The following is a 25,354-nucleotide window of genomic DNA, read 5'->3' as shown; positions in this document are numbered from 1 at the left end:
TACTCTGCCGACTGCCGGCAGTTCGATCCTGACCGGCTCAAGGTTGACTCAGCCTTCCGTCTTTCCGAGGTCCGTAAAATGAGGACCCAGATTGTTGGGGGAAATACGTTGACTCTGTAAACCGCTTAGAGAGGGATGTGACGCACTGTGAAGCGGTATATAAGTGCTATTGCTTGTGAAGGAAGGAAGGAAGCTATAGTGGTGGACTTGTTACATTGCAATGTTGCAGGCTATCTCTGCCGACTGCCAGCAGTTCGATCCTGACCAGCTCAGAGTTGACTCAGCCTTCCATCCTTCCGAGGTCTGTAAAATGAGGACCCAGATTGTTGGGGGCAACAGGCTGACTCTATAAACTGCTCAGAGAGGGCTGAAATGCCCTGTGAAATGATATTTCCCTTCCTTCCTTCCTTCCTTCCTTCCTTCCTTCCTTCCTTCCTTCCTTCCTTCCTTCCTCCCTCCCTCCCTCCCTCCCTCCCTCCCTCTCTCCCTGTGGCTAGAGTGCAGTATTACAGGCTAACTCTGCCCACCGCCCACAGTTCAATCCTGACCGGTTCAAGGTTGATTCAACCTTCCGTCCTTTCCAGATCGGGAAAATGAGGACCCAGATTGTTGGGGGGCAAGAGGCTGACTCTGTAAACCGCTTAGAGAGGGCCAGTAAAGCACTATGAAGCGGGATATACTAAAAGCACAATATAAATGCTATTGCGATGTGACCAAAACCTCCATCTGATATTTTTAGGTGCATAGAAAAGAGGCGGAATTTGAGTGGCACCGTTATGCTCACTTGCTTGTACCTTGTAGTCCCCCCTAAATGTGCAGGGCAGGGATGGCCACCTGCGAGAGACTGAGAAGGCTACCCAGATGGATGGGAGCAGGTGAGATGACATAATAGGGAAAAGGGCAGAAGGTGACTGATGGCAAGGGAGGGGCAGGTCAATGGAAGACCCCCGAGTGGTTTCCTGGGGATTTTCAACGACACCTCCCTGATACTACTGTGTTTCCCCCAAAATAATCCCGAAATAAGCGCTTGGCCTTATTTTCGGGGAGGTATTACTTTGGGGCGCATGGAGCAAGGCGGGGCTCCTCCTGCCGTCTTACCTGATTTCCCGCTCTGTCTCCCTAACCCTAACCAGAGGAAATGGCGGGGACCAGCTACGCATGAGGAGACCCCGCAGAGGAGGTCTTATTTTCGGGGGAGATCTTATTTTCGGGGGAGGTCTTATTTTCGGGGAAGGTCTTATTTTCAGGGGAGGTCTTATTTTCAGGGGGGTCTTATTTCCAGGGAGGTCTTATTTTCAGGGGAGGACTTATTTTCAGGAAAAGTCTTATTTTCAGGGGAGGTCTTATTCTCAGGAAGTCTTATTTCCAGGGGAGGTCTTGTTTTCAGGGGACGTCTTATTTTTCGGGGGGGCGGTCTTATTTTCAGGGGAGGTCTTATTTCCAGGGAGGTCTTATTTTCAGGAAACGTGTCAGACTTCGATGCTATCTCAAAGTAAATGAATTTCCAAACTGCCAATCTTTAAGGAAATCTTTTCTTTAATTGAGCACAGCAACTGGATCATGACTCGATGCGGACAAGACTGACCTTTTGCCCCCCAATCCCTCCCTTTCCGATCCCCAAATCTCTACTTCTCATTGGCTATCTTCCAAGTCATTCTCCAGACTTCTTGTCTCGTCATTTCCCAGGAATGTCTCCCCCCTCCTCATTTCCACGACAACCCGGCTTCAAAGGGATTTAGCAGGCAAAAGTTCAGAGCTTATCTCTCTCCTCTCTATGCCAGCGCTAAGGCGCTGACAAAAGGTCTTATTTTCAGGGGAAGTCTTATTTCCGGGGGAGGTCTTATTGTCAGGGCAGGTCTTATTTTCGGGGGAGGGCTTATTTTCAGAGCAGGTCTTATTTTTGGGGGAGATCTCATTTTCAGGGGAGGGCTTATTTTCAGGGGAGGGCTTATTTTCAGGGAAACATGGTAGCTGTGCTGGACATGCAGATCAATGCACGTACCTATAAAATAGTAATAATTGCAACCGTCATTATGGACACCGGGGAAGCCTGGAAGGACAGCTACATACAGATAAATAATAAATAATAAAAACCAGTTGCTTTGGCTGGGGGTGCAAGCGGGAGTGGAAGTGGTCTCTTTCTGCACACCAGCAGCCTTTGATCCAAGCAAAAAAAGAGGAAAAAGTTCCCCCCACCTTCCTGATCTGCGTGGGAGATGCATTTCCCGGGAATGCAGAATCCACCAAAACCGTCCACTTTCCAAAAATTTTCTGGAAACACCAGTTACTCTACAACAGGGGTCCCCAAACGTGGCCATTTTAAGACTCGTGGGACTTCGACTCCCAGAATTCCTCAGCCAGCATGGAGCGGAAGTCCACAGGTCTTAAAAGTTACCAAGTTTGGAGACCCCTGCTTTCTACAAAGAGGAAGGACACGCCTGCATCCCAGCCAGAAGCGCCCAGTAACAACAAGAAGGCAAAATTAAAAGTCGGTTTTGTTTCATGCTGCTCGCTCCTCGTCCCAATCCTAATCACGTAGACGTGTCCTTCTGCTTTTTGAAAAATAATAATAATAATAATAATAATAACAACAACAAACCAAAGCCATTTCGGCTCTTAACAAAAGCAATCGGATCAATGCGTACACTGTACAGAGTTGCGTTTCTTGCATATTTCGTTCTAGTTACTTTTCTCGGACTTGAAATGCCTCGATTTCACCGTTTTTGGTATGTAATGCCTCGTGTGCCAAGATCCACATTTTTTTTTTTTCAACAGAGAGGACTGCTGGTTTGGAAGAGAGGGTCAAAGAGGCCACCTGTATCAAAACCGAACAGCCCTCCCTTATCAGAGGGGGAGGGTTACGACATTATCTATCTCCAATCTATGACATGGTCCTTTCAGCAGTTCCAAGAAGGCTCCACACCAGTGGTGAAATCCGAATTTTTTTTACTACCGGTTCTGTGGGCGTGGCTTGTTGGGCGTGGTGTGGCTTGTTGGGTGTGGTGTGGCGGGCGTGGCAGGAAAAGAAGGATACTGCAAAATCTCCATTCGCACCCCACTGTGGGAGCAGCTAGAGGTGGCATTTGCCGGTTCTCCGAACTGCTCAAAATTTCCGCTACCAGTTCTCCAGAACCTGCTGAATTTCACCCCTGTCTCCACACCCATTTTAACTATTCAGATGATGCTTTGGACACAGATAAACAAAACTCCAAGTGGCCTCAACAGCTCTCTAAAAGGATGCAAATAACCAGCTCTCTGCAATCCCCGCCTTCCAATCGGAGCTGAAGAAGCTTCAGGGATGAGAAGCGAAACGTCTTCCGAGAAAAATCAGAAAGTCCAACTGCCTCTTGAAAAAGGACCCCGAGGACACAGACAAAGCTCCAAGTGGCCTCAACGGCCCTCTAAAAAAGGGATGCAAATGACCAGCTAGTCTGCAAGGAGTATCCACCATTCTCCGCCGTCCAGTCGGAGCTGAAGAAGTTTCTGGGATGAGAAGCGAAACGTCTTCAAAGAAAGTCCAGTTGCCTCTTGGGGAAAAAAAAACCCGCTTTGGGACAAACCACGAGGCGGATGACGGAGAATCTGCACACACGGTTGCGACGAGTGGCTTTGGCGCACCCGTCAGCCGTGCTGCCGGTTTTCCTGCTGGAAATTGAGTCCATTGGAATGAATCTGGTCCAGACCGGAGTGCAGGGATGGCGTTTAGGAGGGCGAGCGCAGGTGGGCAGGTGGCGAATTTCTGCCCCCTTAGGAAGAACCGGGAGGGCCGTCGTCTTTTTTCTGCTGCTGCTGCTCCAGTTCCTGCAGACGCTCTTCTCGAAAGTGGGCGTGCTGGGTGCCCACCTTATGGGCCGTTTCCGTGGCGGTGATGTCAATCTGGGCGTATTTTGTGGTGTCGCCGCCTGGGTGTGAAAGCATTGCGTTGGCCACGCAGCGTATCCCACAAGCGCAGAGCGGGAATATCAATTTTACACAAGGACCGATAAGCCACCCCCTCCTCCCCCCACCCCCCGTTCTGGATCTCTGGAAGCTTAGGAGAGCGAACCCAGGCAGTCCTCGACTTACGATGTTTCATTTAGTGACCATTCAAAGTTTACAACGGCACTGAAACCAGTGACTGACGGCCGTTTTTCACACTTAAGGACCGTTGCAGCATCCCCGTGGCCACGCGATCACAATTCGGTCGCTTGGCAACGGACTCATACTTATGACGGTTGCAGTGATCACTCTTTGCGACCTTCTGGTAAGCAAAGTCAGTGCCGAAGCCGAATTCACTTAACAAGTGAATTACTAAAATATCAACTGAAGTGATTCACGGAAAAAACAGTGGCAAGACAGGTGGTGAAACGGGGCAAAAACTCACTTAACGAATGTCTCACTTAGCGACCAAAATTTTGGGCTCAATTGCGGTCATAAGTTGAGGACTACCTGAGCTTGGCTCTTCTGGGAAGCCTATCTCCTTTCCTGCCCCCGCAGGAAGACTCCTCTAAGATTGCCTGGATGCCTCCCTTCAGGTTATACAGGTAGTCCTCGATTTACGACCAGAATTGAGCCCCAAATTTCCATTGCTCAGTGAGATAGTTGTTAAGTGAATTTTGCGACGAACTTACAACACTTCATTTAGTGACTATTTGAAGTTATGGCGACACTGCAATGACCATTTGTCACACTGATGACCGTTGCTGTGTCCCCATGGTCATGTGATTAAAATTCAGGACCTTGGTGACTGACTCACATTTATGACGGAAGCAATGTCTCAGGGCCGTATCATCCCCTTTTGGGACCTTCCTCAATGGGGGGAGACAGCTTCACTTAACAACCATGTGGCATTAATTTAACAACTGCAGGTATTCCCTGAACAAGTGGCAAGAAAAGTCATTAAAAAAAACCCCTCGCTTAACAAATGTCTCACTTAGCGACGTAAATTGTGGGCACTCATTCTGGTCGTAAGTCGAGGACTGCCTGCAACCATGGCTATTCAGCCAAATTCGGGAGGGAGGGACGAGGAGAGAAGCTTTTATATTCCAAAGGCTTATTGTGATTCTTAGCGTAGCTCAGAACGTCGTGAAAAACGTATACTCTTGCCTGGTTGGCCATTTTTGGAGATTCTTACCTCGAACGCTCCCGCTGGCTTCCTGAAGCTCCACCTCCATGTAATGGAGTTGCTTCTTTGCTGTGGGGCTCGTGGGGATATTCACGTAAGTTGCCATTTCGCCGTGCAATTGCTCCGAAAGGGACGGTTCTGCAGAAACAAAACAGAATGCGAAGTCTGTGGGGATGACCTTGGAAGCGGGAGGAAGCCGAGCCTGCAGAAGGAATGCGGGCATGGCTTATGTCTCACATGGGACCCTCCCTAGGGTTTAGCTCTGTAAAGGTGGGAGTGGGAAGAGATGTATTCTCAGACTAGCCAAATTTCCTTTGTGTGTGTGTTTTTTTTACAGTCCTGTAGTCCCTTAAATCAGTGTAAATGACTAGAGCTGAGCATTTACTGGCCAGGTGCCCTTCCTGACACCTACGTGGAGTTCACAGTAGATATTTTTTCTTTGTGACCTGAGAGAGAAACTATGAAATTTCCGGGTTTTTTCTTTTTATGCCCCTGTAGTCCCTTAATTCGGGGTGGGGTCAGGGCGATTGACTGGAGCTGAGTATTTACTGGCTGGATGCCCTTCCTGGCGCCTACATGGAGTTCACAGTAGGTATGTTCTCTTTCCACCTTGAGAAAGTACGAAATTTCCTGTGTGTGTGTGTTTTTTTTCGTTTTACGACCCTGTAGTCTCGTAATTCAGAGTGGGGTCAGGGCCATTGGGTGGAGTGAGCATTTACTGGCTGGATGCCCTTCCTGACTCCTATATGGAGTTCACAGTAAATATTTTCTCTTTGTGCCATGAGAGAGAAACTATGAAATTTCCTTTTTTTTTTTTCTTTTTATACCCTGTAGTCCCTTAATTCGGGGTGGGGTCAGAGCGACTGAGCATTTACTGGCTGGATGCCCTTCCTAACACCTACATGGAGTTTGCAATAGATATTTTTCCTTTCCGCCCTGAGAGAGTGAAACTACAAAATTTCCTTTGTGTGTGTTTTTTTCTTTTTACGACCCTGTAGTCTCGTAATTCAGAGTGGGGTCAGGGCCACTGGGTGGAGTGAGCATTTACTGGCCGGATGCCCTTCCTGATGCCTACCCGGAGTTCACAATAGGTATTTTCTCTTTGCGTCTTGCTTGAGAAACTACAAAATGTCCTTTGTGTAACTTCGCAATCAAGATAAGGATGGCACTCCTGACTAGGCAACCTTGCAAGGGCGACAATAAACTTTTACACGACAATCACTTAACTGGATACGTCTGGAGGGGTGAACAATCAGAACTAGAATGGGAAACTTTTATCTTCGGACATGAGTGGCGTGGGAAATTCAAATCCATCCGTGGCTCTTACCTAGATTGGGTGCGAACATTTGAGATGATAAAATTGAAGTCTCCTTTAAAAACACACAAACACACACGTAGAGAGAATAGGTTGTATTAAAATACGCTTCTTTCAAAACTACCGTGTTTCCCCGAAAATAAGCCATCCCCCGATAGTAAGCCCTCCCACTAAAATAAACCCTCCTCCGAAAATAAGCCCTCCCTGAAAATAAGCCCTCCCCGAAAATATTTAAACGCATTTCCTCTGCCATTTCCTCTGGTTAGGGTTAGGGAGACAGAGCTGGAAATTATGTAAGACAGCAAGAGGAGCCCATGTCTTGCTCCACGTACCCCAAAATTTTTTATTTTTTATTATTTTATTTTTTATTATTCATATTTCTATGCCGCCAACTCTCCGAGGACTCTGGGCAGCTTACACGAAAGACAGTATACTAAATAGCATATTGCCCCCAACAATCTGGGTCCTCATTTTACCCACCTCGGAAGGATGGAAGGCTGAGTCAACCTTGAGCCGGTGAGATTTGATCCGCTGATCTGCTGAACTAGCAGTCAGCTGAAGTAGCTGCAGTACTGCACCCTAACCACTGCGCCACCTCGGCTCAATAATAAGCCCTCCCCAAAAATATTTCAACGCAGAGCTGGAAATCAGGTAAGACGGCAAGAGGAGCCCCATCTTACTCCATGTACCCCAAAATAATAAGACCTCCCCGAAAATAAGGCCGAGCGCTTATTTCGGGGTTCAAAAAAATATAAGACAGGGTCTTATTTTTGGAGAAACACAGTAGGAGCACTAAAATGAACTACTTTCTCTTGATCTCTTAAAATACAGGTAGTCCTCGACTTAAAACGGTGAACACTCAGTGACCGTTCAAAGTTACACAGCATTGAAAAAATGGACTCGTGACCATTTTTCACACTTACGACCGCTGCAGCAAGCCCCAGGTGCTGACATTTAATTTAATTTAATTTAATTAATTCAATTTATATGCCGCCCCTCTCCGAAGACTCAGGGCGGCTCAGGGCGACATGATTGACATTCAGATACTGGACAGCTGACTCACATTTATGATGGCTTGCGGTGTCCCCGGTGGGGAGGGAAGGGGGGTCACGCGATCCCCCTTTTGCGACTTTCTAAGAAGAAAAGTCCGCGGGGAAGTCAGATTCGCCGAACCACTGTGTGACTCGTTTAACAACGTCGGGGGATTCGCTTAACAAATGTGGCGAGAAAAGTCATACAATGGGGGCAAGGCTCGCTTAACAAAATCCCTCACTTAGCGACCCAAAGTTGCGGCTCAATTGTGGCCGTAAGTCGAGAACTACCTGTTATCTCTATAGAAACACATTAAAAAGGTTTAAAAAGGTAAAAAAAAAAAAAAAACTGCCAGGAAAGCTTTAAACGTGGTAAGCAGCACCCACAAATGCAGCTCCGTGGTGTTACACGGACCCAGTATCTGACATTCTTTACCACTCGTGCAGCCTCGTTCTGCACCAGTTGAAGCTTTCAAATGTTCTTCAAGGGCAGCTCCCTGTAGAGACCTCTGCAGTAGTCCAGACGAGAGGGCATGAGGGCGCGAGAGACTCTGAACAACGATACTGCCAATTTCCTTTTCCGGTAAACCACAACTTAATCAAGGAACCAACCTAAAACACTGCCACCAACACTGATGGAGAGAGCCACTTGCATATAAACTCTTGTCCCTTCTAGCATTGATGACGTTACCTAGTTGGGTCAGGAAACGTCTTGCAAGGAAGCAACCCAGCTCAGAGAGCATCCAGGAGCCCACAGTTTAACCCTGAGCTACAAATATTCCCCTTCTGTCTATTTACTCCGTTATAATCTTAAAAAGAATTTTTATAAAATGATGCACACTTGGCGTACGACACCAGAAAAACTGTCTAGAGCGGGATGACAAACTCAAGGCCCAGGGGAGCGGATCTGGGCCGTGGGGGCCCCCCCTGGAAACAGCAAAGGACCAGCCCGCAGTACCTCTGCCAGCTAAAACAGAACTGGGAGGGGGGCACGTGCAAGCTCCATTTTCACCGGCAGAGGGCTGCAGGTCATCGCGGCCGAAAATGGGGCCGGGAGGGGCCCCGCACAGCCCTCCCGGATTCTGTTTTTGCCGGCAGAGGGCTAGCAAAACAAACTAAAAACGAAACAAAAGGAGAAATGTTTCCACTTTTGCATTTGAGCATGGTAGGAAGGAAAAGGAAAGGAGAAAGGGAAAGAGGAAAGACAACGAAAAAGAAGGGAAGATGGGAAGAGAGCAAGGAAGGAAAAAAATAAGGAAAGAGGAGAAGGAAGAAGAAAGGAGAAGGAAGAGGGAAGGAAAAGGAAGAAAAGGAAGGAAGGAAAAATAAGGAAAGAGGAGAAGGAAGAAGAAAGGAGAATGAAGAGGGAAGGAAAAAGAAGAAAAGGAAGGAAGGAAGGAAGGAAGGAAAAAATAAGGAAAGAGAAGGAAGAAGAAAGAAGAATGAAGAGGGATGGAAAAAGAAGAAAAGGAAGGAAGGAAGGAAGGAAAAAATAAGGAAAGAGGAGAAGGAAGAAGGAAGGAGAATGAAGAGGGAAGGAAAAGGAAGGAAGGAAGGAAGGACAGAAGGAAGGAAAAGGATGGAAAGAGGGAGGGAGGGAAGGAAGGAAGGAAATATAATGAAAGAGGAGAATGAAGAGGGAAGGAAAAAGAAGGAAGGAAGGAAGGAAGGAAGGAAGGAAGGAAGGAAGGAAGGAAGGAAGGAAGGAAGGAAGGAAGGAAGGAACCCTTATGCTGCCCTCAATGAAATTGAGTTTGACACCTCTGGTCTAGAGGGTACAAAGGTATTTTAAAACAGCAGCCCCCAATGTTTTGGGCAACAGGGACCGGTTCCGTGGAGAGATTCAAAGCAAAATAAGGATGAGCTGCCAGTTACGGTTTACCTGTATCCCACCACAGACTGGGCAAGATGGGAAGAGAGCCGGCTTCGCCTCGGAAGGGGAGCTGCACAGTTCACACGAACTGCTAGAGATGCACGGAGCAACCTCGGGCCCTCTCCAATCCTGGCCCTGAACCGGCTGCCTGAGCTGTGTCTCCGGGAAGGAGCCTTTGGTGCTACCCGGCGGGAAGGCGACTTGCGAGTCCTTTTCCAAGCTTGGCCTGGAAGCGGCATCTCTCTCCAGATGTGGGGCCGGCCGTTTCACATCCCCTTTGGAGCTCTGGGTCTTGGACAGGCCGGCGTCTGGACCTGTCGTAGATGCTGCAAACAAACTTCGGGGTGTATCGTAGGTGTGCCGGAGCCAGCTGGGGGCCTGGTACTCCGACCCGGGACTTCTCCCTGGCTCCCCCGACAGGCAACTGCAAACATTCCGGTCGGAAGGGAAGCTGAGCGAGAGGCTCAGCAGGGACCCAAACTCATCCCCATGGCAAATGTCCAGGCTCCCCGCGTAGGAAGAGAAGCTTCCCGAATAAGAAGAGTGGCTTCCGGTCGCTATCCCGCTGTCGGAGGAACTCTGGCGGCCAATTTCTTGGAGCTGCCTGGAGCGCAGGAGGCCGGGGGGAAGCTTGCTGGCCCCGTGGGCTCCGTCTGACTGCAGCTTCTCTGCTGCTGTTGCCGCCGCCGCCGCCACCGGTCCACGAGACTCCTGGGAAGTGCCGGCGGATGACTGCTCGGGCCAGAGAGTCAGTCTGCTCCCAATGCTGGCATCGGAGTGGCTGGTGTCCGAGGATGCACTGGACAAGCTGCGGTCATCCCCTGGTTGAAGGAAGAAGAGACACAGGATTAAACAGTGGAAGCCATGTGGGAGCAGAGAGGGATGCCACTAATCCTAGCCAGGCAGGGCAGCATCCATTATCACCCAGGTAGCCTAGATAGAGGCTCTTTTTTTTTTGCACCATTCAATTCCACAACAAACAGCCTTCCAACGGCCGTGAAGGCTCTACCCCAAACTTCCCTGAAGGCAGCCACCCACAAACAAAACCCAGGAAGCAACGAAACCAATTCACGAAGACAGAGAGGAAGTCCAAAGGCAAGATGCAAGATCGAGGGAGGGAAAGATCCGAGAGTCAAGGTCCCCACACCAAACATGATCCAAAGCAGGTTTTTTTTCTAAGGTCGGGTGGGGTGGGGGGGAGTGCATGCCAAAAACATACAATTACTTCTGACAAAAATAAGCACCTCTACCCCCACACCGGGCCTCTGTTTAAGTCAACCCCAGCCTTTGTGAGGAGGAACGGGGTGGCCTCCTCACCGGCAGCCTCCGCAGACCTCCTCTGAGCTTGCCTCCGCTCTACCCTCTGTGCCCTCGGATCAAGTGGAGGAGGCAGCTGTCCTTCATCCCCACCCACTTTCTGCAGTCCATCCTCCCCACCCCCACCCCCCTCACCCCGTGTCTGTGTGGGCAGGCAGCTCCCTATCTGGTCGACCACTTCCCCCAATGCCTGAGAGGCCTGGGACAACAGCGTTCTCAGCCCCAAGCATTCCAGGGGAAATGTGCCATCCCTGATAGACAGTCCCAGGGTTTCAATTCCTCCTTCTCCTCCTCCTACGAACTAGAATCCGATGGGGTTGCGCCAGCATCTGGCAACACCTGGGACAGGCCGATTAAGTCACCTGCAATGCAAATCTGTCCCAGAAGATAAATATGGCAGGAAGACCGGTGACACTCTACTTATATTTTGGAACCTGGCTCCTTCCCGCTTCTACTCGGTGGCGCAGCCCAAACTCCGTCCCATCCTTGCAGAGAAGAAGAACTTAAATCCGGTGGCGCTTTAAAGATTAGCTGGGCATGGATGGAGTGACCGGACTCTGTTATCTCTCTGTTGTTTCTATGGCTACTTTTGCAGAAAGCCTGTCCTGTTCACTTTTGTCCATTCTCCTCTCCCCGGACTCAGCAACTACCTTTTATTAAATTGGGCAAAGAATATTTTTTTTCAGACCCGGAATTTGGCACCGACTGTGCAGAAACCAGCAGACAAGGGAGCTTGTCCAGGGGTGGTTTCACTTACCTTTACCACCGATTCACCACGTGCGCTGTCCGCGAATGCACCCAGCCTTCCGTGCATGTGCCCGGTTTCGAAAATGTGCCTAAATAGCACCACCCGTGATCACTGCAATCGGTTCACCCGAACCGGTGCGAACCGGCTGAACACCACCTCTGGGGCCCACCCTCGCATCTAAAGCCCAGCTTCATTCTCCTCGCCCCCTCCCACGGGCCCTGAAAGGAACCAAAGTGGCGAAGCGGTTCGGTTCTCCGGCTCAGCTGTGGAGCAAATTCCTGGGACGGAGAAGGAAGGAAGGGCTGGGCGAGAGACGTTACCTCCGCTGCCGTGGCAGCCGCTGTGGGAGAGCAGGCTGAGGCGCTTCTCCAGCTTCGAAGCCTCGTAGGCCACCCTTTCTTCCGTGCAGGCGGGACTCGCACTGGGGTCTTCGAGAAAGGGAGGGGTAGAGATAGAGAGGTCAATGAGACAGGCTGAGATTAATTCTAATGAACATTTGAAGGACAGCTTGGCACAAGGGTCTCCAACCTTGGCAACTTTAAGAGTTGTGGACTTCAACTCCCAGAGTTGAAGCTGGCTGATGAATTCTGGGAGTTGAAGTCCACAAGTCTTAAAGCAAAGCTGGCTGATGAATTCTGGGAGTTGAAGTCCACAAGTTTTAAAGCTGCCAAGGTCAGAGACCCCTGGCCTGGCAAGTCCAGCTCAGCTCTGGCTGATCCCAGGATAGCCAGGGCACCAAGACCAAGCTTGCTGAATGAAATTAACAGTGCATCACAAAAGAAAGTAGGGTGACATTTCGCTCTTATCCCAGAGGTCCCCAATCCCCGAGCCATTCACCACCGGGCCCCAGAAAGAGCAGGTCTGCGTGCTGCCACAAATGGAGCTACACTGCGCACGAGCTTGCCGACTACTTGTGGGGAGGCATCCCCTCTCTCCACCCCACCTTCCCCGTCGGTCGACAAACCCGGAAAGGTTGGGAAACTCTGTCTTAAACGCCAGGGTTATGGACATTTTTAGAATAGGATAGGATAGGATAGGATAGGATAGGATAGGATAGGATAGGATAGGATAGGATAGGATAGGATAGGATAGGAGTAGAGTAGAGTAGAGTAGAGTAGAGTAGAGTAGAGTAGAGTAGAGTAGAGTAGAGTAGAGTAGAGTAGAATAACAGAGTTGGAAGGGACCTTGGAGGTCTTCTAGTCCAACCTCCTGCTTAGGCAGGGAAACTTATAGCATTTCAGACAAATGGTTGTCCAATCTCTTCTTAAAAACTTCCAGTGTTGGAGCATTCACAACTTCTGGAGGCAAGTTGTTCCACTGATTAATTGTTCTCACTGTCAGGAAATTTCTCCTTAATTCTAAGTTGCTTCTCTCCTTGATTAGTTTCCACCCATTGCTTCTTGTTCTGCCTTCAGGTGTTTTGGAGAATAGCTTGACTCCCTCTTCTTTCGGGCAGCCCCTGAGATATTGGAACACTGCTATCATGTCACCCCTAGTCCTTCTTTTCATCAAACTAGACCTTAGAAGCAAAGATGAAATCCAAATTTTTTTACTACCAGTTCTGTAGGCATGGTTTGGGGGGGCATGTTGTGGTTTGGTGGGCGTGGCAGTGGAAGGATACTGCAAAATCTCCATTCCCTCCCCACTCTGGGGCCAGCCAGAGGTGGTATTTGCCAGTTCTCCGAACTACTCAAAATTTCCGCTACCAGTTCTGTGAACTGATCAAAATTTCCGCTACCGGTTCTCCGAACTACTCAAAATTTCCGCTACCGGTTCTCCGAACTACTCAAAATTTCTGCTACCGGTTCTCCGAACTGCTCAAAATTTCCGCTTCCGGTTCTCCGAACTGCTCAAAATTTCCGCTTCCGGTTCTCCGAACTGCTCAAAATTTCCACTACCGGTTCTCCGAACTACTCAAAATTTCCGCTACCGGTTCTCCAAACTACTCAAAATTTCCGCTACCGGTCCTCCGAACTACTCAAAATTTCCGCTACCAGTTCTGTGAACTGATCAAAATTTCCGCTACCGGTTCTCCGAACTGCTCAAAATTTCCGCTTCCGGTTCTCCGAACTGCTCAAAATTTCCGCTTCCGGTTCTCCGAACTGCTCAAAATTTCTGCTACCGGTCCTCCGAACTACTCAAAATTTCCGCTACCGGTCCTCCGAATTACTCAAAATTTCCGCTACCGGTTCTCCGAACTACTCAAAATTTCCACTACCGGTTCTCCGAACTGCTCAAAATTTCCACTACCGGTTCTCCAGAACCTGCTGGATTTCCCCCCTGCTTAGAAGTCTTCCAGTCTTAACTCCTGCTCAAGCAGGAAATCTTCTTTTCATTAAACTACTAGCCATACCCAGTTCCAGCAACCGTTCTTTATACGTTTTAGCCTCAAGTCCCCTAATCATCTTTGTTGCTCTTCTCTGCACTCTTTCCGGAGTCTCCATATCTTTTTTACATCGTGACGGCCAAAACTGGAGGCAGGATTCCAGGTATGGCCTTACCAAAGCTTACTTTTAATCCAATGGGGTTCTGTTTTTCTTTTTCTAAATACCTAAATTATCAGGATTTAGTTTATTTAGAGTAGACGAGGGTCAGACGAGGGGTCAGCTTTGCTTATCACCCCATGCAGGGGTGGGCTTCAAAAATTCTAGCAAGGGGTTCCCTGCCCGGTTGCTTGGTAGGCGTGGCCATGATGGGCGTGGCCTAGTCAGTCTCCTGCACCACGGCGGGAGGGAGTGTTTTTGCCCTCCCCAGGCTCCTGAGGCTTTTCTCGAGCCTCCGGGAGAGCGAAAACAACCTCTCCAGGCTCCGGAGGCCCTCTGGAGGCTGGAAACGAATTTCCAGTAGGCCCGTTTTTTGCCCTCCCCGACCCTCCGCGCACGCCCTGCACTTACCTGCATCCAAAGTGGGGAGTCCTGGGAGGGGCAGGGTGGTGTGGGCAGGGCCAGCTAAGAGTGGGATTTGGGGGTTGTCTGAACTGCACAGAATCGTACCTAGAGGTTCTCCCTGCGAACCCCCAGCAGCCCACCCCTGACCCCATCCCTGTGAGGGGGGGGTGTTTTCCCGTCTTAACCTGCTAGCGCCCTCCGAAAGCCTCTGGTTGGAGAGATGCCGTGAACGATACAGTCGAAGAGAAAGCTGATTTTTTCCCCTTCCGTGCAAGAGAGGAAAAAAACTCCGGCCCCTGAAAAAAGAGCGAAACGTTAACATTTGCTATCCATTCAGTGTTTTCTTGTCGAAAAGAATTGTTGAAAAGAAAGGTAGACTGCTTCGGGAGCTGGAGGATTCTCCATCACAATTACAGGGAGACCTTGACAGTTCGTTTAGCGACCATTCAAAGTCACCCCAGCGCTGAAAAAAAGTGACTTATGACGGCTTTCCGTGGTAACAACGTTTGCAGCATCTCCATAGACACCTGATCAAAAATCAGATGCTTGGCCACTGACTCGTATTTACGACGGTTGCTGCATCTTGGGGGGGGGATGTCACGTGATTCCCCCCCTTTTTCGACCATCTGACCAGCCATGTCAAAGGGGAAGCCGGATTCGCTTAACAACCGTGCTACTCACTTAACAACTGCAGTGATTCACTTAACAACCGGGGCAAGAAAGGTCGCAAAATAGGGCAAAACTCACTTAATAAATGTCTCAGTGAACAGCAGAAATTTGGGGCTCCATTATGGCCTTAAGTCGAGGACTAGCTGTAGTTTCCCACAAGTTCTAAATAAAAACATCGTTTGTGCTCAAAAACATAACTTGTTTTAACCATAAAATCCAAATGCTTTTAAAAAAATGTTTTTTTTTTAAAGCTTTACTTCTCTCTAACCTCTTTGATTCACTGTTGTTGTTGTTTTTTTAAATCTTTTTCTAAAACTTCTAAACCATGTTACTTTTACAGTAGTGGCCAAAATTGTGAAAACCTTTTGGGAAAAGTATATTTTGGAGGTTTGATGGCTTATAACACCACTTTTTGGGGGGGAGTTTCAAGATAATCCTACTCCACTGCTGGAATGGACTGGAAATAGCCCAGATCTTCTTAACCCAATGGAAAATCTATGGAGCAGCCGACTAAAGAAACTGGTTAGTCAGAACTTGCGATAAAACCCAGTTAATAGAAGCCATCATTCAATCTTGCTTTCATATTATCACAGCTGCGGAACTCAAAGATTTGGTTCACTCCATGGGAAGACGTTGTAAGTGTCAGGGCATTGATTAATCCCATGTTTGGCTCTGGGAAAAATCACCCTGGTTTAGAGGATGGATCGTGGCTTATTCCTTGTCGCAATATTCTGAAAAGAAACGCGAAGAAAAGTTTCTAATAAAACTCATTTATTTGTTATAAAGAAAATAAAACACCTCATTAACTAAGAAAAGTAATTGCTACATTTTGAAATAGCTTTTGCCGGCTATTTCTCAGCCGGACCTTACTGGCAAGAGAACAAAGGAAGGAGTGTGAGAAAGGAATGTGGGTGGATGGATATGTGTAGTAGCTTTTGATAACAATTCTTGGCAAGGTATGGAAAGTCTGATAGTCCAGAAATATGAGCTCAGCTGGTAAATAAAATAACGCAGTGACAGTAAGGCCGTCATTCATGCTAAAGGTTACCCAACGAAGTATTAACTGACACAATGATCATTTTTGTATATCTCATTTTTTCTACGTGTTTCACTTTTCTTCTTTATCCTGTCACTAACAGAAAATCCTTCCTAAAAGTTATTGCATGACATTCTTGATTAAATTATCTTTCCATGGATATATAATTTCATGGCACTACTCCAGAAAAAAAAAAAAAAGTGGGATTTATTAGCTAGTTTTAGAAACTACATTTTCCCCAAAAGGTTTCCACAATTTTGGCCACTGCTGTATATATTTATATACTGTTACATTCTAGAATTAGGACAGTTGGAAGAATGAACCCCCATTATTTTCTTTGCCGCATTTCTTGCAAGGAGTTCTCAGCAGTCCAGAAAAACTTTCGTGGATTGTTGGATTCACTGGGTTTTTTTTCCCTAGACTCAAGAGTAAAAAATTACTCACAGAAGCCGCATCGTGTCCCGCCTTCATAAACAAATCCGTTAGGAACGGCCCCATAGCGTCGGAGGTCCGAGAGCTTCCACTGTCCCATGATGACTGGCGGGACATCCTTCACCAATACCAGTATGTCGTTGCAGAAGTGAAGAGTCGCTGGGCCACTTTCCAGCTTGGTCCCAGGCGCTACCACGACGTGAAACCGGTGAACTGGTGGGAGGAACAAAGCCAAGGAATTCAGCTTCTCATTGAAATGCCTTTTAGTCTGCCCACTTTCCTTTGGGGCAGCTGGCGTCTTTGCATCCAACAGCATCGTTCTAATCTGGAGGGTGGCGCAGTGGTCAGAAGGCGGTATTGCAGCCTAACTCTGCCCATTGCCAGGAGTTCGATCCTGACCGGCTCAAGGTTGACTCAGCCTTCCATCTTTCCGAGGTAGGTAAAATGAGGACCCAGATTGTTGGGGGCAAGAGGCTGACTCTGTAGAGAGGGCTGTAAATGTCTAAGGGCTATTGCTAGTGTTATTTTCCTTTCTTTCTTCCTTCCTTCCTTCCCTCCCTCCCATCCATCCATCCATCCATCCATCCATCCATCCATCCATGGTGTGCAGTAGTTAGAATGCAGTATTGCAGGCTAACTCTGCCCACTGTCTGCAGTTCGATCCTGACTGGCTCAAGGGTGACTCAGCCTTCCATCCTAAGGAAGGTTGGTCACTAAAATGAGGACCCAGATTGTTGGGGGCCATAGGTTGATTGTGTAAACCGCTTAGAGAGGGCTGCAAATGTCTAAGGGCTATTGCTAGTGTTATTTTCCTTCCTTCCTTCCTTCCTTCCTTCCTTCCTTCCTTCCTTCCTTCCTTCCTTCCTTCCTTCTTTCCTCCCTCCCTCCCTCCCTCCCTTCAGGTTGACTCAACCTTCCTTCCTTCCGAGGTGGGTAAAATGAGGACCCAGATTGTTGGGGGCAAGAGGCTGATTCTGTAAACCGCTTAGAGAGGGTGGTAAAGCACTATGAAGCGGTATATAAGTCTAAGTGCCATTGCTATTGCCCGCCTTCCTTCCTTCCTTCCTTCCTTCCTTCCTTCCTTCCTTCCTTCCTTCCTTCCTTTTCTTCCTTCCTTCCTTTCCTTCTTTCCTTCCTTCCTTCCTTCCTTCTTTTCTTCCTCCCTTCCTTTCCTTCCTTCCTTCCTTCCTTCCTTCCTTCCTTCCTTCTTTCCTTCCTTCCTTCCTTCCTTCCTTACCTTCCCCTAAACTGTAGCGGATGTGTGCATCCCAGACGTGCATGGTTTCCTTGCTCTCAAAGCCCAGCATCACCACCTGGGTGAGGCAGATGATGGCCAGGGTGTTGGTCAGCCCCTCGTAGCAGAGCCCGGGGTCCAAGCCGCAGATGTCCTCCAAGGTCACGCTGCTCCTCTCCTTCAGCCCTCGCAGACGTTCGGACCTTTCCTTGTACACCAGGAGGAGCAAACAGTCTGGCACAGAGAGAGAGAAAGGGAGAGAGAGAAAGAGAGAACGGCCCTCAAACCCAATTCTGGACCCTCCAGGACAGGGGTCTCCAACCTTGGCAACTTTAAGACTTGTGGACTTCAACTCCCAGAGTTCCTCAGTCAGCCTTTGTTGGCTGAGGAACTCTGGGAGTTGAAGACCACAAGTCTTAAAGCTTTGCTGGCTGAGGGATTCTGGGAGTTGAAGTCCACAAGTCTTAAAGCTTTGCTGGCCGAGGAATTCTGGGAGTTGAAGTCCACAAGTCTTAAGGCAAAGCTGGCTGAGGAATTCTGGGAGTTGAAGTCCACAAGTCTTAAGGCAAAGCTGGCTGAGGAATTCTGGGAGTTGAAGTCCACAAGTCTTAAGGCAAAGCTGGCTGAGGAATTCTGGGAGTTGAAGTCCACAAGTCTTAAAGTTTTGCTGGCTGAGGAATTCTGGGAGTTGAAGTCCACAAGTCTTAAAGCTTTGCTGGCTGAGGAATTCTGGGAGTTGAAGTCCACAAGTCTTAAAAGCTTTGCTGGCCGAGGGATTCTGGGAGTTGAAGTCCACAAGTCTTAAAGCTTTGCTGGCTGAGGAATTCTGGGAATTGAAGTCCATAAGTCTTAAAGCAAAGCTGGCTGAGGGATTCTGGGAGTTGAAGTCCACAAGTCTTAAAGCTTTGCTGGCCGAGGGATTCTGGGAGTTGAAGTCCACAAGTCTTAAAGCTTTGCTGGCCGAGGGATTCTGGGAGTTGAAGTCCACAAGTCTTAAAAGCTTTGCTGGCTGAGGAATTCTGGGAGTTGAAGTCCACAAGTCTTAAAGCTTTGCTGGCTGAGGGATTCTGGGAGTTGAAGTCCACAAGTCTTTAAAGCTTTGCTGGCCGAGGAATTCTGGGAGTTGAAGTCCACAAGTCTTAAAGCTTTGCTGGCCGAGGGATTCTGGGAGTTGAAGTCCACAAGTCTTAAAGCTTTGCTGGCTGAGGGATTCTGGGAGTTGAAGTCCACAAGTCTTAAAGCTTTGCTGGCTGAGGGATTCTGGGAGTTGAAGTCCACAAGTCTTAAAGCAAAGCTGGCTGAGGAATTCTGGGAGTTGAAGTCCACAAGTCTTAAAGCAAAGCTGGCTGAGGAATTCTGGGAGTTGAAGTCCACAAGTCTTTAAAGCTTTGCTGGCTGAGGAATTCTGGGAGTTGAAGTCCACAAGTCTTTAAAGCTTTGCTGGCTGAGGAATTCTGGGAGTTGAAGTCCACAAGTCTTAAAGCTTTGCTGGCTGAGGAATTCTGGGAATTGAAGTCCACAAGTCTTAAGGCAAAGCTGGCTGAGGGATTCTGGGAGTTGAAGTCCACAAGTCTTAAAGCTTTGCTGGCCGAGGGATTCTGGGAGTTGAAGTCCACAAGTCTTAAAGTTGCCAAGGTTGGAGACCCCTGCTCCAGGAGGAGACCCAGAGCCTGACCTCTGCCCCACAGCCATTCAGATCATCTAGGGACCCCAGCGCTGCCCTCCTGCGGAATTCCTGCCTGCCCTGCCACCTAAATCCATCGGAGGCTCCCCACCTCTCTTGCTTCTCTCCCCCCCCCCAAAGTTATCCACACTTCTGCATTACACGTAGACAAAAGGTATGTTAGGATATGCATTAAAACACGCAGCCTCGTTCGTGTTCTCTACACTTAACAGCATAACTGAGCTTCTTAGAAGCAAACGAAACCCGCGAGTCTTGATTAATATTCAATGTTCTTCTTCCTCTTTGCAATTTCACATTTGAAAGACTTGGTATCCATGAAAAAAAAAAAAGCATCCTAAAATAAGCCCTAATTGAGTGGCAGAACATTTCTGGAGAGTGGGGGGGCTGATTCAGAATAACAGAGCCAAAAGGGACCTTGGAGGTCTTCTAGTCCAGCCTGCTGCTCAAGCAGGAGATCCCATATCATTCCAGACAAGTGGCCAGAGTGAGCGGAGGGGAAGAATCCCACCCCATTGAGCCACATTCGGGGGAGGGGAGATCTAGCACAGCCCCCACGACCTCCCAGCCCCCACAATCTCCTGTGTTTTCCCTGTCTCCCCCCCCCCAGGCATGAGGATTGCATGGGTGCCCCCCTGCCCTCCGAGCTGGACCCTCTCCCACCCTCCTGCTCCCAGGCAGAAAAAGGGGCATCCAACAGGTGCAGTCACTGCCCCGCTCCCCAATGTAATGCCGCCTGGGGTCTCCCTTCGGGGAGTGGGGCAGCCGAGGGGCAGAATCCCTCCCCTATGAGCCACATCCCTGCCTCTCCAGGGAGACCTCCCAGGGACCCCCTCCTCCTGGGTTTCCCCCACCCACCCCAAGTGGGTGCCCCCCTGCCCTCCAAGCGGGACCCTCGCCCACCCTCCTGCTCCAGGGCAGAAAAAGGGGCATCCAACAGGTGCAGCCACTGCCATGCTCCCCAGTGCAATGCTGCCTGGGGTCTTACTTTGGGGAGTGGGGCGGCCGAGGGGCAGAATCCCTCCCCTTTGAGCCACATCCCAGGGAGACCTCCCAGGGACCCCCTCCTCCTGGGTTTTACCCCCCCCAGTGGGTGCCCCCATGCCCTCCAAGCGGGATCCTTGCCCCCCCTCCTGCTCCCAGGCAAGCAGGCGGAAAAAGGGGCATCCAACAGGTGCAGCCGCTGCCCCTCCCTGGGGCCTCACTTGTGGGGATGGGGGAGGCGAAGGGGAGGAGGGTCTCGGGGATGGGAGGCCACCAGGAAAGCCCAGGGGAGGGGGACTCACCGGCCACTGGAGAGGGCTTGCGCAGGACCAGCCACCGGCTCTTCCACTGGGGGGGGGGACAGAGAGACAAGGGGAGGGGGGTTAGCAGCGTCCCAGGGGGACCCCCGACCCTCCCTCCCTCCCCTGTTCCTCCCCCTCCCTCCCTCCCTGGGGCACCTTCTTCCCCTCCCGCCACTTCAGCTGCCCCTCCAGCACCACCGCGTCCGTCATCTTCGGGCATGGCTGCCGACAGCTGTTAGGGGGCGGGGCGTGGGCGGGGCAAGCGAGGGGGGCGTTCCCCCCCACTTTTCTCTCTCTCTCGGGCGCGTTGCATGCCGGGAGCCGTAGTCCGCAGGCAGGACGCTGCCACGCCGGCTGGCGGGAGGGTGGGAGGGCCGGAGCCCCGGCGGGTGATTGACAGCGGCGGCGCGCGTCGCCCTGGCAACGGGGGCCGAGGGAGGCGGCGGCAACGGAGGCGGCGGAGGTGAGCGGCGGCGGACAAAGGGCGGGCGGGGGGCGAGGGAGACCCTCCGCGGGAAGGAGGGGAGGGGAGGGGAGGGGGGAGGGCTTGGGGGAAGGGGCGCCCTTCTCGCAACCCCTGGGGGGGGGGCTCTGGCCTTTCCTTTCTTTCTTTCTTTCTTTCTTTCTTTCTTTCTTTCTTTCTTTCTTTCTTTTATCTTTCTTTCTTTCTATCCCTTTCTCTTTCCCTTGCCTCCTTTCTTTCTTTTCCTTTCCTCTTTTTTTCCTTTTCCTTCCTTCTCTCCTTCCTTTTTATTTTCATTTCCTTCCTTTTCCTTTTTTCCTTCCTTCCCTCCCTCCTTCCCACCTTGCCTTTCTCTTTTTTCCTTTCCTTTTCCCTTTTTCCTTTCCTTTCTTCCCTCTTTCCTTCCTCTTTTCTTCCTTTCCTTTCTTTCCTCCTCCCTTTCTTTCTTTTCTTTTCTTTTCCTTTCTTTCCTTTCCTTTCCTTTCCTTCCTCTTTTCTTTCTTCCTTTCCTTTCCTTTCTTTTCCTTTTTTTCCTTTCCTTTCCTTTCTTTTCCTTTTTTTCCTTTCCTTTCCTTTCTCTTCTTTTCCTTTTCCTTCTTTTCCTTTCCTTTCCTTTCCTTTCCTTTCTCCTTCCCTTCCCTTCCGTTCCCTTCCCTTCCCATTAATTTCCTTTCCTTTCCTTTCCTTACCCTTCCCTTCCTTTCCTTTCACTCTTCCTTGCCTTACCTTTCTTCCTTCCTTCCCCTCCCTCCATTCCTCCATTCCTTTCCTTTCTCCCTTCCATTCTTCCTTGCCTTATCTCCTTCCTTTCCTTTCCTTCCTCTTTTTTCCTTCCCTTCCCTTCCCTTCCCTAACCCTTCCCTCCTTCTCTTCCCCTCTCCTACCCTTCTTCCTTTCCTCCTTTGCCCCTTCCTTTCCCTTTCTTTTCTCCCTTTCCCTTTCCTCTGCTTTCCCCTCCCTTCTCTCCCCTCCTGCTTCCCTTCCCCTCTCTTCCCCCTTTCCCTTCTGTTCCTCCTTCCACTCCTCCTACCCCTTCCCACCCCTTTTTTCCCCTCCTTTCTTTTTCCTCTCTCTCTTCCCCCTGGCAAAGCTCCAACTTCCAGGCTGCACCAGGGTGGTGGGCGCTGCTTTTGGGGGGAGTGGGAGGGGGAAGACCCTTGGGGCTGCTCGGAGAAGTTCATGGTTCTCTTCCCCTCTTCCAGCTGAAGCAGTCCTCGACATACGACCACAATTGAGCCCCAAATTCCCGTTGCTAAGCGAGACATTCCTTAAGTGAGCTTTGCCCCACTTTACGACCTTTCTCGCCACCGTTGTTAAGTGAATCACCGCCGCGATTAAGTTAGTCACCCGGTTGTTAACTGAATTGGCTTCCCTGTTGAGCTTTGTTCATCCGAAGGTCGCAAAAAAGGGGATCCCATGACCCCAGGGACACTGCAACCGTCATAAATGTGAAACACTGCAACCGTCGTAAATATGAATCAGTTGCCAAGCGTCCGAATTTTGATCACGTGACTGCGGGGATGCTGCCGTGACCGTAAGCGTGAAAAGCGGACCCAAGTCCCCTTATCCAGTGCCGTGGTAACTTCGGACGGTCGCTAAACAAACTTGTCATAAGTTGAGGACTCCCTGTCTTGCAAAGCAGACTGCCTGTCTGCTTCCGAGAATCTTTCCTGGTTTCTTGCATTTTCTTCCCCAGGGCTTCCTTTGCAAAACGCCGGCTTCCTCCTTCTTGGCAGGGCTGAGTAAGCGAAATAAGAGGCTGAATTTCATTCGAGGTCTGGCTTCAGGGGCTGCTTAGAAACTTGGATTTGCTTCTGTCTTGTTTCCCATTTGCTTTTGCTTTTGCTTTTGTTCCCGTTATCAGCGTTTCCATGGGACACCTAGATTACAGCGGGCATTTTAAATGCTCGAATTCCTGGCCAGCCTCAAGTTTCCTAGGTTGACCTTGCTAGGTTCTTTGGGAAACACAGCACCACATCCAGGCGCAGGATGAGACTCAGAGCACCCAATGGGTCCTGTGGGCACTAAAGGCTCTTGCTATCTTTCTTCCTTCCTTCCTTCCTTCCTCTCCCTCTCTCCCTCTTCCTTCCTTTTTGTTTCCTTCCTTTTTGTTTCCTTCCTTCCTTTTCCTTTCTTTACTTCCCTCCCTCTTCCGTCCTTTCTGTCTCCTTCCTTTTTATTTCCTTCCTTCCTTTTCATTTCCTTCCTACCTTTTTGTTTCTTTCCTTCCCTCCCTCTTCCTTCCTTTTCGTCTCCTTCCTTTTCATTTCCTTCCTTCCTTCCTTTTCATTTCTTTCCTTCCTTCCTTGCTTTTTGTTTTCATTTCCTTCCTTTTCATTTTTCCTTCCTTCCTTTTTGTTTTTCCTTTCCTTCCCTCCCTCTTCCTTCCTTTTTGTTTCCTTCCTTTTCATTGCCTTCCTTCCTTTTTGTTACTTTGCTTCCTTCCCTCTTCCTTCTTTTTGTTTCCTTCCTTTTCAATTTCTTCCTTCCTTCCTTTTTGTTTCTTTCTTTTCTTCTCTCCCTACCTCTTCCTTCCTTTTTGTTCCCTTCCTTTTCATTGCCTTCTTTCCTTTTTGTTTCTTTCTTTCCTTTCTTCCCTCCCTCTTCCTTCCTTTTTGTTTCCTTCCTTTTCATTTCCTTCCTTCCTTTTCCTTCCTTCCTTCCTTCCTTCCTTCCTTCCTTCCTTCCTTCCTTCCTTCCTTCTCAGTGGTTAGAATGCAGTATTGCAGGCTAACTCACTGCTCACTCCAGGAAGTTCGATCCTGACCGGCTCAAGGTTGACTCAGCCTTCCATCCTTCCGAGGTTGTTTAAATGAGGATCCAGACAATATACTGACTCTGTAAACCGCTTAGAGAAAGCTGTAAAGCACGGTGAAACGGTATATAAATCTAAGTGCTCTTCCTCCTCCTCTTGGTATTATTCAAACTTCTCCATATTCTTCTTTGGTTTTGTGGTATAATAAATGATAAATAATTATAATAAATCACTATTATCTACTCTCTTGCCTCATACCGATGTCAGGAATACAGGCAGTCCTCATCGCACGAATCACAATTGAGCCACATATTTATGTCGCTAAGTGAGACATTCGTAGAGTGAGCTTCGCCCCATTGTTACGACTTTCCTCGCCGCCTTGGTGAAGGGAATCCCTGCACACGGTTTGTAAAGTCAATCTACTTTTCCCCGTGGATTCTGCGCCTCAGAAGGCCCCAAAAAGGGACCGCGTGACACCCCCTCCACCCCCGGGACGTCGTAAATGTGAGTCAGCTGTCAATCATCCGAATTTTGATCACATGACCCTGGGGATGTTGTCGTGGTCGTAAGTAAAAAAAACGGTCACGGGTCGCTTTTTTTTCAAATGGTGTTGTAACTTCGGATGGTCACTAAGTGAACCGTTGTAGGTCGAGGACTATCTGTACTTTCTATCCCATCTGTTATCTTTCTTTCATAATACCCTTCCTTGTGTTTGCTTCTTAATTATCAGTCTTGAGAACTAATCATTATCCTAGAATAATAGCTGTGCGCTAAAATGCCTTTGAGCTCTGCCTCCCTTTGCTCAATAAAGCCCTTTGATAATTGCACGCAGGTGTGGTGGCCTTTCCCGAGCTTCACAAGTCTGGCTGGCCCTGTTTGACCTGGCCAGGGGTGGCCACTGCTCCAGGCCACCTCAGCGGCTGGACTCGGCTCCAGAATCTCCAGTCTGGCCTGCCAGAGTTGAAGTCTGCTGGTCTTCAAGATGGGGAAATTCTGTGGGAAGGAGGGAGGGGTAGAGAGGGGAGGAAGGAAAAGGGAGGGAGAGAACGAAAGAAAGAAGGAAAGGAAAAAGGGAGTGAAGGAAGGACAGAAAGAAAAAAGAACAGGAAGGACGGGAGGGAGGGAGGGGTAGAGAGGGAAGGAAGGAAAAGGGAGGGAGAGGGAAAGAGAAGGAAAGAAAAGAGGGAAGGAAGGATGGAAAAAACAGGAAGGAAAAGGGAGGGAGGGAGCAAAAAAATGAAAGAAGGGCGGGAGGAAAAAACAGGAAAGGAAGGAGGGGTCGAAGGGGAAGGAAGGAAAAGGGAGGGAGAGAACTGAAAGAAAGAAGGAAAGAAAAGAGCGAGTGAAGGAAGGACGGAAGGAAAAAAACAGGAAGGACGGGAGGGAGGGAGGAAAGGAGGGAGGGAGGGGTAGAGAGGGAGGAAGGAAAACGGAGAGGGAAAGAGAAGAAAAGAAAAGAGGGAAGGGAGGGTGGGAGGAGTAGAAAGGGGAGGAAGGAAAAGGGAGGAGAACAAAAGAAGGA

General features: G+C 49.3%; 2 protein-coding genes across 4 annotated transcripts in view; one reads left to right on the top strand and one right to left on the bottom strand.

Moving 5' to 3' along the window:
- Window positions 1-1,518: 1,518 nt before the first annotated feature.
- On the bottom strand, window positions 1,519-20,868 carry DOK7 (docking protein 7). Of its 2 annotated transcripts, XM_060688868.2 has the most exons (10): window positions 20,771-20,868; window positions 20,615-20,660; window positions 17,651-17,881; window positions 16,426-16,626; window positions 14,462-14,572; window positions 11,709-11,816; window positions 9,333-10,144; window positions 6,432-6,474; window positions 5,114-5,242; window positions 1,519-3,902 (listed from the first exon to the last, which is right to left on the bottom strand). In XM_060688868.2, exons 1-10 carry the CDS (start codon window positions 20,822-20,824, stop codon window positions 3,748-3,750), a joined length of 1,890 nt encoding a protein of 629 aa, XP_060544851.2. In that variant the 5' UTR covers window positions 20,825-20,868; the 3' UTR covers window positions 1,519-3,747. The 2 variants fall into 2 exon arrangements, with proteins under 2 accessions (XP_060544851.2, XP_087731669.1); XM_087875543.1 differs by lacking the exon at window positions 6,432-6,474 and having other exon boundaries at window positions 5,114-6,431; window positions 20,771-20,859.
- A 105-nt stretch (window positions 20,869-20,973) lies between these two features.
- RGS12 (regulator of G protein signaling 12) overlaps window positions 20,974-25,354 on the top strand; it is a 58,883-nt gene continuing 54,502 nt past the window's right edge. For both annotated transcript variants that reach the window (XR_015729288.1, XM_087875541.1), the window contains exon 1: window positions 20,974-21,077. The gene's annotated coding sequence lies outside the window, so the exon portion shown is untranslated. The remainder of the gene's footprint in view (window positions 21,078-25,354) is intronic.

Source organism: Pantherophis guttatus, chromosome 8 (genome assembly GCF_059756535.1).
Source record: "Pantherophis guttatus breed Tessera chromosome 8, ASM5975653v1, whole genome shotgun sequence".
In the NCBI taxonomy this organism is placed as follows: domain Eukaryota; kingdom Metazoa; phylum Chordata; class Lepidosauria; order Squamata; family Colubridae; genus Pantherophis; species Pantherophis guttatus.
Note: the sequence above shows the minus strand (reverse complement) of the source record. Positions and strands in the feature narration are given on the sequence as shown.

Bases quoted from the DNA above. Each gene is read 5' to 3' on its own strand.
- DOK7 (XM_060688868.2), bottom strand. From the start codon at position 20,824: ATGACGGACGCGGTGGTGCTGGAGGGGCAGCTGAAGTGGCGGGAGGGG. The intron at 17,882-20,614 runs GTGAGTCCCCCT...TCTCTGTGCCAG, and splicing joins CAAGCCCTCTCCAGTGGCCG to ACTGTTTGCTCCTCCTGGTG. The intron at 14,573-16,425 runs GTGAGTAATTTT...CTCTTTTTTCAG, and splicing joins CGGGACACGATGCGGCTTCT to GGGCCGGAGTTTTTTTCCTC.